Source organism: Littorina saxatilis, linkage group LG1 (assembly GCF_037325665.1).
Source record: "Littorina saxatilis isolate snail1 linkage group LG1, US_GU_Lsax_2.0, whole genome shotgun sequence".
In the NCBI taxonomy this organism is placed as follows: domain Eukaryota; kingdom Metazoa; phylum Mollusca; class Gastropoda; order Littorinimorpha; family Littorinidae; genus Littorina; species Littorina saxatilis.
In genome coordinates this window covers 10,856,308-10,872,420 of record NC_090245.1, presented here as the reverse complement: position 1 = coordinate 10,872,420, position 16,113 = coordinate 10,856,308, and the positions used below count along the sequence as shown (strand labels likewise).

Sequence of the window (16,113 nt, the reverse complement as noted above, 5' to 3'; positions counted from 1 at the left end):
ACGTAGCAGTTTGCAGCTTTGGGAGAGGAAGCAGTGAGGACACCTACTTGAGCCAGTACTCTAGCAAATCTAAGCTTGGCGTAACAATCTGTCTTAAAACATAGCAGTTGGCAGCTCTAGAGAGGAATCAGTGCGGACACCTACTTGAGCCAGTACTCTAGCAAATCTAAGCTTGGCGTAACAGCATAGCAATCTGTCTTAAAACGTAGCAGTGGGTAGCTCTGGGAGAGGAATCAGTGCGGACACCTACTTGAGCCATTCCTTGACATGGTCCAGCATGGTCATGGGGATGGAGTTGATCATGGCCACCTTGCGCGAGTAGTCCTTGAAGATGAAGACCATGTCAAAGTTCTTCAGCTGGAACTGCACACGCTCAAAGTGCACCAGCTGAGTGTCCTCCAGTGACACCACGAATGGAGGCTGCACAGTCACACATTTAATTTTCATTTCATTGCATTTACTTGATTATCTCAATGCTGATATTTCTTAAGCAGCTCCACTGTAGCAGCTTTTCTGATGGAATACTTGAGGTGAAAAATATTTTTTCACACTAAATGATTGATAAGAACTTTGCACAATCTTATTTTATTTCATTAACTGTACTTTATTATTCAAATGCTGAGAAGTTTGGGTCGCTTCCTCACAGTGGAAAGCTGGCAGCAACACGAGTCGCGCTACCCAGGTGTGTACGTGTTTAGGTGAAATCAGCCACATGCATTTATGGCAGAATGACCTTTTACGTGCCACGGTGGTGACATGGGAGTGGGACATGGATACCGTCTCTGAGTCTGCACATAAAGTTGACCCGTGTCCATCCCTGACATGACACCAACCAATTACACTCATATCGAACAAGAATAAAGCTGCATGTTTTTCAAATCTTAATAGTGCTTTTAGTTATGCGCTATAGAAATCTCCTTAATAAATAAATAAATAAATAATCATGTTTGTGGCAACACTTATTTTGGTATGCTTTCGTTGATGTAAGTATTAAAACAGTTTTCCTCTAAAAAATTAATGGTATTGTGTTTGCTGTGTAACTGTCTGTTACTACTTAACTTCAAATCTCTGCTGTTCTTAAACTATTATTCTGACAACCTAAACCGCCTTGAAGCAAGCGCAGAGGCTATGCTGCAGTACTTAATTCTAGACCTGTTTACCCCCAAAACTTGACAAGAGTAATGGTCCAGTCAAAAAATCTGATGACCAAAATAGTAACCCAGTGGAAACAAACGCCAAATTTACTAACACAAACCCCCCAAAATCCTAAATAAATAGTAAAAAATTACTCCAAAATAGTATGGGTAAACAGGTCTGTAATTCTAAACATATTTTTGTTTTAAATGGCCGGTCATAGATACTGACCCACTCGTTGAGGTTATATTTTTGTTTTAAATGGCCGGTCATAGATACTGACCCACTCGTTGAGGTTGACCAGACAGCCGCTGGTGGGCTGCAGCAGAACGGTGGAGCGGAAGGGGGCACCGTGGAAGCCAAGAGAACGGAAGGGCGTGTCGAATTCCACCTCGTTCTTCGTGATGTTCTCCACTTTATCAGTGAAGCTCTTGAAGGCTGATTTCAGTTTCTGTCGCAACTCACGCTCTGCCTGAACAACAACAAGAAAAAAAATTCAATTAGTAAAGGCACAACTTGTAGCTAGAGCTTTTTTCTTATTCATTACAAAATCTACTCCCTAAACCCGGTGTGTATTTAGTCACAAAACAGCTGAAAAATTTGAATTTCTAACAGACCCCTCAAAATAACCGGGGAAATAAACTCTCACCATCACATGGGCTCAATTCTTATTTGATTCTGCTTTAAGCAGCAACAATCTTTTTTAAAAAAAACTCAAAAAACATAACATTGTTCAATAGAACCTGAATCATATGATTCTCTATGAATCATATGAACTCCGTCCCCAAGAACATTTTCAAGAGCCAAGTATTCAGGCATGCTTCAAACACATTCAAACATTTTTTTGGACTGCACAGTGTACCCCACCTTCCCCCTAAAGCGGTGTATGGCTGCCTAAATGGCGGGGTAAAAACGGTCATACACGTAAAAACCCACTAGTGCAAAAAAAACATGTGTACGTGTGAGTATGGCTGCCTAAATGGCGGGGTAAAAACTGCCAAACACATAAAAATGCACTCGTGCAAAACAACACGAGTGTTAGTGGAAGTGTCAGCCCATAAACGCAGAAAAAGAAGTAGTACCAACCTGTTCAGCGTGCAAGTCGTCGCGGTCGTGCATGTGCTGGTGCTTGCCCAGATCCGTAGTGATCTCTCCCACCTCTGTGTAGAACTGTACGTCAATGTGTTTCTTCTTGCCAAACAGGATGGCGTTCTGCACAAAATTAAACAACAAATAACTACCTGAAGTGTATGGGAATGTAATGCGTGTCAACACAAGTGAATCATCTACCAAGTAGTCCTTGCTTCTCATTGTCTCTGTCGAAGCCTACTTACCACCAGTTGCTTCCCTTTATATATAAATAACTGAGTATGAGGTGTGATCACATCAAAGAAGCCACCAAATTTTTTAAACCAGATGGACTTGTGGGTAGGAAAATTCTTTTTGTGAAATGACATCAGTGCCCTTCAGGAACAGGTCAATGCATTTCAGTGCCAACGTCTTCCACGCTGGATGTCAGTGCTATTTGACTTGGCTTTCCCAAATACAAAGTGAACAGGAGAATTGGGGCGGTCATCAAGTTTCTTTCTGGCAGCTTTCAGAGGACTGTACATTCAACAAGGACTGGTACTTGAGACGAACCTTGAGGTTGAAATGAAGAAGGATGATCATTTCCCCGTCACACGGCTGGAAGAAGGCATGCTTGATGTTGTTGTACAGGATGTCGACCTTGTCACCACGCACAGACGTGAACCTGAAACCTGTTTGATCACACAGCAATAAGTAGAAGGTGCACATCCGCGGATGAATTTTACCGTAACATACTACAGTGGAATCCCCTTTTTAAGACCCCCCCCCCCCCCCCCAATTTAAGACTTCCCCCTACCCTCCTGTCTCAGATCAGGGTCCCCACTGGTTTTTAGAAACAAAATTCCATGACTTTTCCATGACTTTCCATGAGCCTCAATAACATTTTCCATGACTAAATCCACAGGTCGCCATTTCCGAACACGCAAACTTTTTACGTCTTGTCACTGCCAGTTTTGACACTGGCTTGCTTTGCACTGAATTTGAGTCAGTTTCTACGCAGTGTCTCTTCGACAAGCAAGTCAAGCATTTGCTACGCAGTCAGATTATCGGTAATGTTTGCTGGTCCTGTCATTTCACTAAACTGGACCAGCCACTGTTTGTATCCATCTGCACTTTCGTAAATTCCGTTTCGTAACCGTCACTGTGACTTGACAAACTGTCATTTTTTTCACCGCGATACACAGTTCATTGCGAAGATCTTCCTCGGTAATTTGTTCCAATTCCGCATACTTTTTGTTGTCAAGAAACAACTCGAAAGAAAGTTTCAAACTCATCATCCTCCATCTTGCTTGTCGAAGCGCTAAAGTACTTTATCGATGCAAAAACAAAAGCAGAAAACTTCGACGAAACCGACTCAAATGCAGCGCAGATGACATGACGAGATAATGGAAGGAAGTGAGCCTCGCTTTGGCTCAAGTGCCGTTAAAAATACCATTATTCTCGTATGCAAATACGAACGAAAAGTTGGTCATACGAACAAGCCTTGTGCTGGCGACGCAAATCGCTGCTGGCTGGCAAGGGGGGGGGGGGGGGTGTGTGTGTGTGTGGGTGTGTGTGTGTGGGTAATGGCTGGGCAACAAAAATCGCCGCTGGCATGCTAAAGGTTAATTTTTTTTTCTTTCTTATTTTTGTTAAATTCCATGACTTTCCATGACTTCAATTGAAATTCCATGACTTTCCAGGCCTGGAAAATTAAAAATCAAATTCCATGACTTTCCAGGTTTTCCATGACCTGTACGAACCCTGTCAGATGTTCTGTTCATAGCCTCTGTAAATTTACCTCCCTTTTAAGACTCCCTCCCTTTTAAGACCTGATTTCTTTACATATTTTAAGGTCATAAAGATGGTGGGGGGAGGTTCCCACTGTAATACACTCAACAACAAAAAATGCAATAACCAGGCTTACTGACTAAATAAATGACAACCAGCAATCCAGCATTTTTAAAGCTCCAGAGATCACTATTTAATTTTGAAATAATTACTTCGAGCACATTATAGACTTCAAGCTTCTTTTACAATTCTATACCAACAGCATCGTTTGGAATGTACAAGATTACCGTTTGTGTGGGCCTCCAGTGTGCCTGAGATACGCTTCGACACAATGTTGGGTCGGATGTAGAGATCTTTCAACTTGGGGTTACCTCTGTTGGGGTTCACAATCAGGGTGTCTTGTTTCACAATACCCTGTCACAGAAATAGCACAGCTTTACCACACAGTGTCAGAATTTGTTCTTAAGTAAAAACATTATGTTTCATCTTTTCAAGAAAAAATCGAAGCGAATGACATTTAATGAACACATGTTCAGATGTTTATACAACAAAGGTGCTATAAACTCAACATCAATTCAGAGGACCTCCACTTAACAGCAACAGTTGAAAAAGAATCTGGAGAGAGGCAAAAACTAAGGGCCAACTCGTGTGAACCAAACACAAATGTTGAAACAGGGCATCATAAAAAGGCCAACAACAAATTCTCCCACAAAGGAAATGAAGCTCACTTGCATTAAAAACAGTGCAAGGAAAACTGCTTAGGCCCAAAAAAAAAAATAGGTCTGTTTACGGTAACCCGACCGACCCTATTTTTTTCGCGCGACCCTAGACTTTTTTTGGCATTTGGGGGAGAAAAAAAAAAAAAATCTTTTGTTTTTTTTGGCAAAATAACGTAAAAATATGGTTTTTTGGAGAAAAGAAAAAAAAAAGAAAAAAAGAAAAAAAAAAGAAAAAAAGAAAAAAAATCCCGACATACCGACCCTATTTTTTGGGCCTATGTTACCGTAAACAGACCTATTTTTTTTTGGGTGCCTTACCTCTTTCTCCCTCTCCTCGGCTTCTCTGGTCTTGAATTTCTTCTGCACTTCTTTGATGAGACGGAAGGCAGTGTTGAGGTTGGAGGAGGGGGCGGAGATCTCTCCAGGTTCTTTGGTGTTGGAGCTGCGGTACGTACTGCACGGGGAAAAAAAAAAGTATTTTCCATTCGCATTTTTTGTCTTTCATGCACTAAGAATCACGAGAAACAGTTAACCACACAGTTATTGCAGCAAAATGTCACATCCGTTGTTAAAAGGAAACATTAGCAAAGTGTCACAGTTGTGTTGTGGAGCAACAATCCAGTAAATAACGTGATGAGATTCAGGCTCGCAATTTCGGTTTTTAAATGTTTGTTCCTTTCTAACTTCTTCTTCTTCAGCGTTCGACGTTCCTTTCCAACAAGTTTCAATCTCCCTGCAAAACAGACGTCACTTACGCACAGCAGTAAACATAATTCCATGAGATGATAGGGAAGATGGGTATCTTTTTGTGTGCAAGTCTAAATCTCACACAAATCACCGATAGTCCTTTGCTTTGAAGATTTTTCTCAAGTACAGTAGTACTCCCCCTTAGCGACCCCCCTGTTTACGACCACCCCCTTTTTACGACCGATTTTGCTACCACGGATGCATTCTACTATATAATGAACCCCCAGTGAACGACTCACCCCAAAACACGACTTACGACCGAGCTTTTGGGGATGAATTACGACTTTCACGCATTTGTAGTCGAGCAGACGAAAACAATACATGGCGGCTCTTGCTCCTCGAACTATCGCGAGACAAAAAAAACACTAAATCTCGCGCACGATAGAATCCGCGGCGACTTCCTTAGGAGTCGGGAAGACGCAAATCCTGTGTATCGTCAAGGATAATGACCCAAAACGCGACTTACGACCGAGCTTTTTGGGATGATTTACGACTTTTGCGCATATTTCGAGCAGACGAAAACACAACATGGCGGCTCTCGCTTCTCAGTCCAACTATCGCGAGAAGAAATAAATAAACAAGTCGCGTAAGGCGAAAATACAATATTTAGTCAAGTAGCTGTCGAACTCACTGAATGAAAGTGAACGCAATGCCATTTTTCAGCAAGACCGTATACTCGTAGCATCGTCAGTCCACCGCTCATGGCAAAGGCAGTGAAATTGACAAGAAGAGCGGGGTAGTAGTTGCGCTAAGAAGGATAGCACGCTTTTCTGTACCTCTCTTTGTTTTAACTTTCTGAGCGTGTTTTTAATCCAAACATATCATATCTATATGTTTTTGGAATCAGGAACCGACAAGGAATAAGATGAAAGTGTTTTTAAATTGATTTGGACAATTTAATTTTGATAATAATTTTTATATATTTAATTTTCAGAGCTTGTTTTTAATCCGAATATAACATATTTATATGTTTTTGGAATCAGCAAATGATGGAGAATAAGATAAACGTAAATTTGGATCGCTTTATAAATTTTTATTTTTTTTTACAATTTTCCGATTTTTAATGACCAAAGTCATTAATTAATTTTTAAGCCACCAAGCTGAAATGCAATACCGAACCCCGGGCTTCGTCGAAGATTACTTGACCAAAATTTGAACCAATTTGGTTGAAAAATGAGGGCGTGACAGTGCCGCCTCAACTTTCACGAAAAGCCGGATATGACGTCATCAAAGACATTTATCAAAAAAATGAAAAAAACGTTCGGGGATTTCATACCCAGGAACTCTCATGTCAAATTTCATAAAGATCGGTCCAGTAGTTTAGTCTGAATCGCTCTACACACACACACACACACACGCACGCACACACACACGCACGCACATACACCACGACCCTCGTTTCGATTCCCCCTCGATGTTAAAATATTTAGTCAAAACTTGACTAAATATAAAAACGAAATCTCGCGCGCTGATACATCCGGTTTTCTTCTGCACGCTATCTTGTCACGACGACTGTCTTGTTGACAAACGAAGATTCGCGAAAGAAAAAGAAAAGCGCCGACTCTTGAGTAGAGAGCTAATAAAGTAATCGCTAATCGAGCGAAGTGGCTATCCGCGGCGACTTCCTTGGGAGTCGGGAATACGAAAATCCTGTGTGTCGTCAAGGATAATAAGGACTCAGTGTTATCTAGATGGTGAGAAGGATAGCGAAGCGAAAGTACGCAAAGAGAGGAGCCTGTATGAAGACCTCAACGATCGTGATCAAGTTTAGCGATGCAAGGCGACGAATCATTCATATGAGCGGAAACATGATTCGGGAGAAAAGTCGTTATGCTTTCTATCGAGTTAGGACAATCAGATTTTACTGCGGGTTGCGCCACAATGTCAAATGTGCTTCACTCAGCGGGGAGCGAGCATTACGCCATGAGTAAATTTTCTTTGAAATTTGAGTTCAAGTTGTTCTGCTGTAATCGAAAATTTCAAAACTAAATTTTCATTTAATTAATATACTTACTCAACTCACATAAATGGCATTAACTTCAGTTCATTGCTAAGATATTGAAGTAGTACTCGACCCTGGTAAGGGGGGAAGTAACTCCCTAAGAAAAACAATCCGTAGTCAAGGACGGGAGTCACCTCCCCTACCGGTAACCCGCACATGCGCGGACCTGCTACCGGCCTTCATTCCCCCACGGAAACACACACCTGTAACACATATAATGTTAGCGGGGATGGATGGGAGGGTATAAACGATGTGAGTTGAGTAAGTATATTAATTAAATGAAAATTTAGTTTTGAAATTTTCGATTCAATCACATATTCTTACCTCAACTCACATAAATGGCAGATTGCACATAAAGGCGGTGGGATACTCACATTAAACTCTTGGAAGTATCTGGCCTGCGGCAACCATGGCTGGGAGGCAGTTGGTACCGTCCGGGTGAGTGCTGGCAATGTCCCGGAGGTAGTAGCTGAGGAAGACATCTTGAGACGTCCAGTATGCAGCTTTGAGGACGTCTGACATCCTACCAGACTTGAGGACAGCTAAGGAAGTTGCCCACGCTCGAGCCTCGTGAGTCCGAGGTGATCGAAGAGGAAGGACTGACTGCCCCCCCCCTTGTGTCTGCCACCACTGATAGGCATGCCTTATAAGTGTGGAAGACCATCTGGTAAGCGTGGTTTTTGCAATGTCTTTATTTCGGGCTGTATTAATCGAAATAAACAACAACTTCTGAGCTGATGCTCGAATCGGAGCGGTACGCAACAAGTAAGCCTTAAGCGCACGTACCGGACAGTTAGAAAGATCCGGATCGCCGGGGGCTAAAATGTCCCGAAGAGGCCGAATGGAAATGATCGGTGAAAGTTGGTCCGGTTTTTGATTTTTGGCGAGAAAATCGGGACGGAAACGCAGTGAAACCGAGCCGTCTCTTTCAAAAGTGATATCACGGTCTAAACCTGAGAGGCCGTGGATCTCGCTGCCCCTTCGCGCGGAAGCGAGCAGTATGAGCATGAGAGTTTTGCGCGTAAGGTCAGAAAGACTAGCGTCTTGTAAAGGTTCGAAAGCACTAGAACGGAGAAATTCGAGTACTAGCAGAACGTCCCAAGCCGGGACAGAAGTTCTCTCCGTTGCAGAACTGAGGGCCGCGCCCTTTAGCACACTCGCGATGACTCCCCCGAGGGAGATGGAGCGACCAAGTTGCTTAAGAGTAACTGAGATGGCTGAGCGGCGAACGCGCAAAGTGGACGCGGCGCGTCCCTGAGCGGAGAGCCATGCCAAGTGGTTTGCGACCTGCATTGATCGCGGGGCAACCGGGACAACATTGTTGGCCGCACACCATCGAGTCCAAGCCAGCCAGTGCGACGAATAAACGGAGGAGGTGGAACGCCTGTGAGCCTTCTGGACTAAGTCCAGAGTAAGGTCTGAGGCGCCTGAGCGCTTCAGTGATCGCCGAACAGTCGCCAGGCGTGAAGATCCAGGAACTCGGGGCGATCGTGAAGAATGCCCGTCCTGGGCTGTAGAAGCTCCCCTCGCCGAAGGCTGAGCGGAATTGGCGGGCCGCTGGCGAGCCGCAGGAGGTCCGGGAACCAATGCTGACTGGGCCAGCGCGGTGCCACGAGAAGAAGACGAGGCCGCTCTAAGTCGGCTTTTCGCAGGACCCTTCCGATGAGTGGAGTGGGAGGGAAGGCGTAAGCCACTAGCCCTGTCCAGCTTATCGTCATCGCGTCGATCTTCCACGCTTCCGGGTCCGGAAACGGGGAAACAAAGATCGGAAGGCGACGCGAAAACCTCGTGGCGAAGAGGTCGACCATCGGTCGCTCTACCTGCGCCCAAAGGCGGAGGAGCGCCTGATGCGTGATGGTCCACTCTGTGTGGAGGATCTGAGAGGACCGGCTGAGGGCGTCGGCCAGGACGTTCAGGCAGCCGGGCAGGTAGCGAGCCGAGACCAGAATCTGATGGCGAGCGCACCAAGAAAGGATCTCGCATGCTCGGCTGGACAACAGTTGAGATCGGGAACCGCCCTGTTTGTTGAGGTAGGCAGCGACTGTCGTGTTGTCGGTATGAATCAACACATGGGTGCCCTGGAGGGCGGAGAGAAAATGCTGAAGCCCCAGAAAGACCGCCTCGAGCTCGAGGCGATTGATGTGCCAAAGCCGCTGCTCTTGTGACCACCGACCGGACGTCGTGTGTGTGTCTACATGAGCCCCCCAACCCTTCTGAGACGCGTCCGAAAAGAGATGCGTGGAGGGAGGAGGAAGCGCTATGGGCACTCCCTGCAGAAGCCAAGGGGTGTTCATCCACTGAAGCGTGGTCTGCTGAAACCAGACCCCGAGAGGAACCAAAACGTCCCAGCCTTGTGAAGTCGGATTCCAGACTGAACTGAGAGCCGCCTGAAACGGGCGCTTGTGGGATCTGCCTAGCGGAATAAGGGACGACATGGACTCCATCTGGCCCTGTACAGACGCAAGCGTCCGGGCTGGAGCTGACTGAAGCCCTAAAAGGGAAGACAGGAGAGCTTGCAGTTTGTCCACCCGGCGTTGAGTGGGACGAACTGTCCACTCCCGTGAATCGAAAACCATGCCGAGGTAAGTAAAGGTCTGCGACGGAGTCAACTCGGACTTGGTGTGGTTGACTTGGAAGCCGAGATCCTGAGCCTGGGCAAGGACAAACTGGGTATGCTGAAGGCATAGCGCTTCCCGCTGATGAAGGATCAGCCAGTCGTCCAAGTATGCCCTGAGCCGAACCCCGTGCTGCCGAACAAGGGCACAAAGCTGGCGCACCACCATGGTGAACGCCCAGGGAGCAAGTGACAGCCCGAAGGGTAGGGCCCGAAACTGGAAGATTCGGTCCCCCCACAGAAAACGCAACCACTTCCGGTCCGCCTCGTGCATGAGGATGTGGAAGTAGGCGTCCGTCAGGTCGACGGACGTCACCCAGTCGCCCGGGCGAAGCGCCTCCCTGACGGTCGCCGGCGTTTCCATGGTGAACCGAATTTTGCGCAAAAAGCGGTTCAGTGGAGAGAGGTCCAAGACTGGCCGCCACCCCCCGGAAGCCTTGGGGACAACGAAGATTCTTCCGTAAAAACCCAAGGAGTGGTCGAGAACCTCCTCTATAGCCTGCTTCTGCAGCAAGAGAAGGATTTCTGCCTGAATTGCCTCCCGAGCGTCGGGGCTGGCCGGAAACCGGAAGTTGGCCGGCGCTCTGGACAAAGGGGCCTTGCCTTCCTGCCAAGGAAGGCGGAACCCCGATCGAATCACCCCCATGATCCATAGGCTGCTTGTCCGAGACAGCCAAGCTGGAAGGGCCCGGGAGAGGCCGCCTGCTACCAAAAGGGTAGAGGCTGGGGGGGTGACTGGATCGGGGGGGTCTCATTGGGGGTTGGGCTTGCGCCCAGACCCCCGCTTCCCAAAGGAAGGTTTACGCTGGTAAGGGCGGGAACGTGAACCACCCCTACCTGCCTGAGACGACTTCTGCCCCGAGGACTTGCCTGCAGCTGGTGCAGAACTCCGTGGTTTGTTACCGTGCTGCTTAAGAGCGAGTTCCGTCAGTTGCACCACATGATGGTCACGAGCCTCCTCCGTTTGCTGCCGGAGGGCATCCAAAGAGCGTGATCCCAGCAACGCACCCTCTGAGAAGGGAGAGACTCTCAAAGAGTCTATGGTGGCCTTATCCGTCAGGCGTGAGCCGTTAAGAAAAGCCTCGCGCCTCCAAAACACAACCTGAGAGTAGAGCCGAGCAGCAAGAGTCATCTGACTGTCAGTGACCTTCGCGAGGGCCGCCAAGAGCATGGCAGCGTCAGCCTCAATGGCATCGTCACGGAACCTAAAAGGTTCGATGGACGAAGCGATGGCTCTCGTGAGAGACCGGATGAGCGTTTCCGCTAAAGAGGTCAGTTCGAGGGAAGAACGCCCGCTCTCCTCCAGCCCGAGTAGACTCTGTTCCGTACACACGGCAGTCCTATCTCGGCTATAACCGTCCTGCCGTAAGCGAGCCAGTTCCGGAGTCACCGGAAGTGGAGCTGTGGGCAGTGAAAACGAGGAGAGAAGAGAATGTGGCCTGCTAGGCAGCCGCGATCTTCTTGAATTAGCTGGGAGGCCGCCGCCTGCCTGAGCCGAGGCTAACCAAGGCTGAGCAGACGGGGGGGCTTCCCCATGAGCAGCCAGGAGAGGGTAGGGTGTGTTAGCGTCCGCCAACACCTGAGCCATCACAAAAGGGACGGAAGGAGATTCCATGAACCGGAACTTCACCTTCGTGTCCCCCGCGCCCGCAAAATCTGCCAAAGCAGAAGGAGGGGGTGCGACCACAGTAGAATCGGCGGAGACACCCTCAGGGAAATACCGTGAGGTTATCTCCGCAGCCAACTCCAGAGTAGGGCCCAGTTTATTGGGAATCCGTAAGGGGGTAGCAGATTCAGAGCAATCCTCATCCCCTTCCTGTTCCTCTCCAAAACCTTCCTGATCTCCATCAGAAGGAGGGTCCGGCAAACCGGAAACCCACCCGTCCACGGAAGCGGAAGTGGCTAGAGTCGGTTGAACAATAGACGGAAGCGCCGCAAACTGTCCACCAACAGCACCGCCGACAACCGGAACCGCCGCGGCGGAACCGGAAGTCGGGGCCGGAAGTCGATGCGTAACCAGGGACGGGATAGCAGGGACACTGCCACCGGAACCACTAGCCCGCTGTCCTCCACCGGAAGTGCCTGCCACAGCACAACCGGAAGTCGAGGACGACAATCCGCGGGCAGGCCCGACCGGAAGCCCCGAGGGGCAACCAGAGGAGCCTACCCCCTGCGAACTCCAACCAGGAACGGCGGCAGCCGAACCAAGAGCTACAGGTCGATGACCGCCGACAGAATCTTGTAGGCCAGAGCTGGGCAAACAAGACGCTGCTGCCTGCCCCCCAGAGGCCGGGACAGCCGAAACTGATCCCAGGGGGGCAGGCTGGCGCGCTACGCCGCTCCCTAGCGCACCCGCCACGTGATGGACGGTGTACTGCCGGGGAGGAGCCGTCTGCGAACCCGGCGACGCCAGAGCGTAACCCGGGCCCGCAGGCAAGTGTGAGCCCCCAAAAAGATGGGGACTCCCACAAACGCCGCCCAACGCCGAAGCGCTGGAACCGGGCGGCGCTAAGGACGCGAACCCCCCTGAAAAGGCAGGGGAATCCGCGACCGAACCAGAAAAATCCGGCCCGAGATCAGCCGACGTGATCGTCGCGGACGGCCGCAGCCTAGAAAGAGAAGCCACCCCCCCCACGCCAGGCGGGAGGGGAGCGACAGGCCTTTCAGCCGAATGCAAGGCAACTAGATCATGTTTCAGAGTTGCAAACATAGCCAGAATTTCTTCCCGCGACACGGACTCGCTAGACCGTGGCGTCTGCGAGCGCGAGAGAGGAGAAGTAGAACGTTCCCGCGTAGGGAAAACCGGTGACGGTGACGTAGAGTTGAGCGACACCCGTTCTGTCTTCTTAGTCGCCGGGTCAGTGACCAGAATTAAAGAAGTAGGCTGTGAAGAAGACACAGAGGCACGCGCCTTTGATTTAGACTTGGGCTTGTCTTTATCCTTCTCTTTTCCCGGTGAAGAGAGTAGGGAAACAAGTTTGCCCTTGCTTTTTGAGTTTTTGTCCGCCATTTGCAATATCGAACACGCGCACGTGGAGATGAATTACAACAGCGAAAATACTCAAACGAACGAAAATACTCGAACGAAAGCAGCGAAGAGATTGAAACGATCTTACCTAAAGATAGCAACGCAAAAACCAGGGTCAAATGGCCTTCCACGAAGGCCAAGGCAAAAAATATGCCGGAGTACAACAACACGTCTGTGCAGTAGTGTTGAAGTGGGTGGAATGAAGGCCGGTAGCAGGTCCGCGCATGTGCGGGTTACCGGTAGGGGAGGTGACTCCCGTCCTTGACTACGGATTGTTTTTCTTAGGGAGTTACTTCCCCCCTTACCAGGGTCGAGTACTACTTCAATATCTTAGCAATGAACTGAAGTTAATGCCATTTATGTGAGTTGAGGTAAGAATATGTGATTGAATGTGTTTGTGTGTGTGTGTGTGTGTGTGTGTGTGTGTGTGTGTGTGTGTGTGTGTGTGTGTGTGTGTGTGTTTTGATATGACAGTAAACTGCAATTGTGTGTAAACATGACAGTTCATACACTGCAACCAAGTTCATGACCGACCGGCCAAAAACTCAAACCCCCTTTCTAAGATCCCCCCCCCCCCCCCCCCCCCTTTTTACGACCTAATTTTCAAGGTTTTTCCAAAGTCGTAAACAGGGGGTTCTACTGTACACAGCCCAGGAATATCAAGCACTGGAAGAGCCACTGACAAAAGACAACTTAAGCAGCTAAGTACTATCCCTTGTCTGAACCTTAAAACTCTCCTAGATATCTATCATGGACAGGTATATTTAAGACTCAGTGTGCTCCAGATAAAGCCCCCTAGAAGTGACGTCCCATACTGACGGAAGAGTCAACACTGTGAAATTCATTCCGTGTGACAATGAAGCTCAACCTGGGTTAAATATGAATATTGCCACTCACATTTCCTTCAAGAAGTGAAGATCGGCATTGGGGTAGGTGGTGCCGTCAGTCTTCCCCAGGGTAGCACCAGGGTGGAAAAAGTTGATACGCAGGTATGTGTAGTCTCCTTCCACAGACTGGCTGATGTTCTGTGTGCAAAAACAACATACAGTGATACTTTTTTTCAAATCTAAGAAATGTAAGTCTTTAGAGAGAGAGAGTCTTGAAATGGAGGTAAATTTAGCAACACTATGAAGAAAACAAGGTCTCACAGACCTGGGAACCCCTGTTTTGCACTTTAAGTATTCTCAAACAAACTTGGTGTATTTTCAAAAAAATGAGCGTACTCCACACAGCGTTTGCACATCCATGATTAAAACATGCCTCATGCGCGTCCGTCGCACAGTTAATTAAGTTTACCTATACATTTAAGACAAATGCTTTTTTCAATTTTTACTGACAAAAACTGTACCGTATTTGACGGACTACAAGCCGCGACTTTAAAAAAACAAGAAGGGCAAAGCCCATACGACTCACATGCTTGACCTTGACCTTTACATGACCTTGACCTTCAGGGTCAAGGTCAAATAACTAAACCTAGCAATGACATCATACACTAAGAACTGCTTTACACATTTTTCCTACCAAAATACAAGTGACCTTGACCCTAGGTCATGCAACACAAAGCTGTTAATTCAAGACATAGGAAGTACAATGGTGCTTATTGTCTCTTTCTACCATGAAATATGGTCACTTTTAGTGGTTCACTACCTTATTTTGGTCACATTTCATAAGGGTCAAAGTGACCTTGACCATGATCATATGTAACCAAATGTGTCTCATGATGAAAGCATAACATGTGCCCCACATAATTTTTAAGTTTGAAACAGTTATATTCCATAGTTCAGGGTCAAGGTCACTTCAAAATATGTATACAATCCAACTTTGAAGAGCTCCTGTGACCTTGACCTTGAAGCAAGGTAAACCAAACTGGTATCAAAAGATGGGGCTTACTTTGCCCTATATCTATATATATATACGACTTGTGTCTGTGTGTCTGTGTGTGTATCTGTGTGTGAGTTCGCGATGCACGGCCAAAGTGCTCGATGGATCTGCTTCAAATTTGGTGGGCATATTCAGGTAGACCCGGGACAGGACACAACCTGGTCGATATTTCAACACGTGCTCTCAGCGCGCAGCGCTGAACCGATTTTGGTTCCACCTCAGCTATTTTGGTTCCACCTCAGCTACCCGGGCCCCCATACCGACACACCAAAGCCAAAGTTCTCGGTGGATCTTTTTCAAATTTGGACACCGTATTCAGCTACACCCCGGACACAATATCATCGATGAGATATTTCAACACGTGCTCTCAGCGCGCAGCGCTGAACCGATTTTGGTTTTTGTGTTCATTTCACCATTATAAGTAACTCTTCCTTATCTTCTCATTTTCTCCAGGTTTTCAGCGTTTACCTCCCTTCCTTCGTATGGTGCACTATGGGGCATCTTCGGATATTCCCGGCGTTCTGTTACTATTTTTAGAAGGTCACCGCAGTGTCCAGAACGTAAATTGGACCCGTAAATTATCCTCACTGTAAAAGTGCAAAGGTCGAATCAATTTATAGCCACGCGAAAAATACACTGTCATCTATCTCTCTATAGATACGGCTTCTCTGTGTTTGTGTGTGTGTGTGTGTGTGTCTCTCTATGTGAGCAACACCTGGGGATTGTTCAGTTCTGTTTGTGATGTGGTCTGGCGGCTTTTGTGTATTTGTATGTACTGGCCTTCCTTTGAGAAGCCATAACAGTTCAAAAGGGCTTACAGATAAGCTCTAAATTGCTCAATCCTGTTTGAGTGGAGTTCGCCTCCAAAGGTGATTAACACGGTTACATTCGTCGACAAGGATGGGACTCGATATGGTCAGGAATGGCATTATGGCCACTGAATCATTTTCGTGCTGTTCCCATTCCACGAATCTGAGAGGGACCTAAGCTTGGCGGGTCCATTGTTCGGACCCGGCAAAGCCGGCGTACGGCTCTAAGTACTTCTTCCCGGCGAAGCCGACTACCCGGCGAAGCGGGTATTCATTCTAGTATCATATATAGGTGAGGTATTGAATCTCAAAAACTTCAG

The 16,113-nt window shown here is 47.6% G+C and overlaps 1 protein-coding gene across 1 annotated transcript in view; it reads right to left on the bottom strand.

The window, feature by feature from the left end:
• The window catches only part of LOC138961487 (FACT complex subunit SPT16-like), a 43,522-nt gene that overhangs the window by 4,222 nt on the left and 23,187 nt on the right, over nucleotides 1-16,113 (bottom strand). Inside the window, exons 15-21 of the mRNA XM_070333142.1 lie at nucleotides 14,001-14,128; nucleotides 5,031-5,166; nucleotides 4,281-4,407; nucleotides 2,776-2,894; nucleotides 2,221-2,346; nucleotides 1,418-1,606; nucleotides 251-420 (exon numbers count right to left, since the gene is read on the bottom strand). Of these exons, the coding sequence (XP_070189243.1) occupies nucleotides 251-420; nucleotides 1,418-1,606; nucleotides 2,221-2,346; nucleotides 2,776-2,894; nucleotides 4,281-4,407; nucleotides 5,031-5,166; nucleotides 14,001-14,128 (995 nt within the window). The remainder of the gene's footprint in view (nucleotides 1-250; nucleotides 421-1,417; nucleotides 1,607-2,220; nucleotides 2,347-2,775; nucleotides 2,895-4,280; nucleotides 4,408-5,030; nucleotides 5,167-14,000; nucleotides 14,129-16,113) is intronic.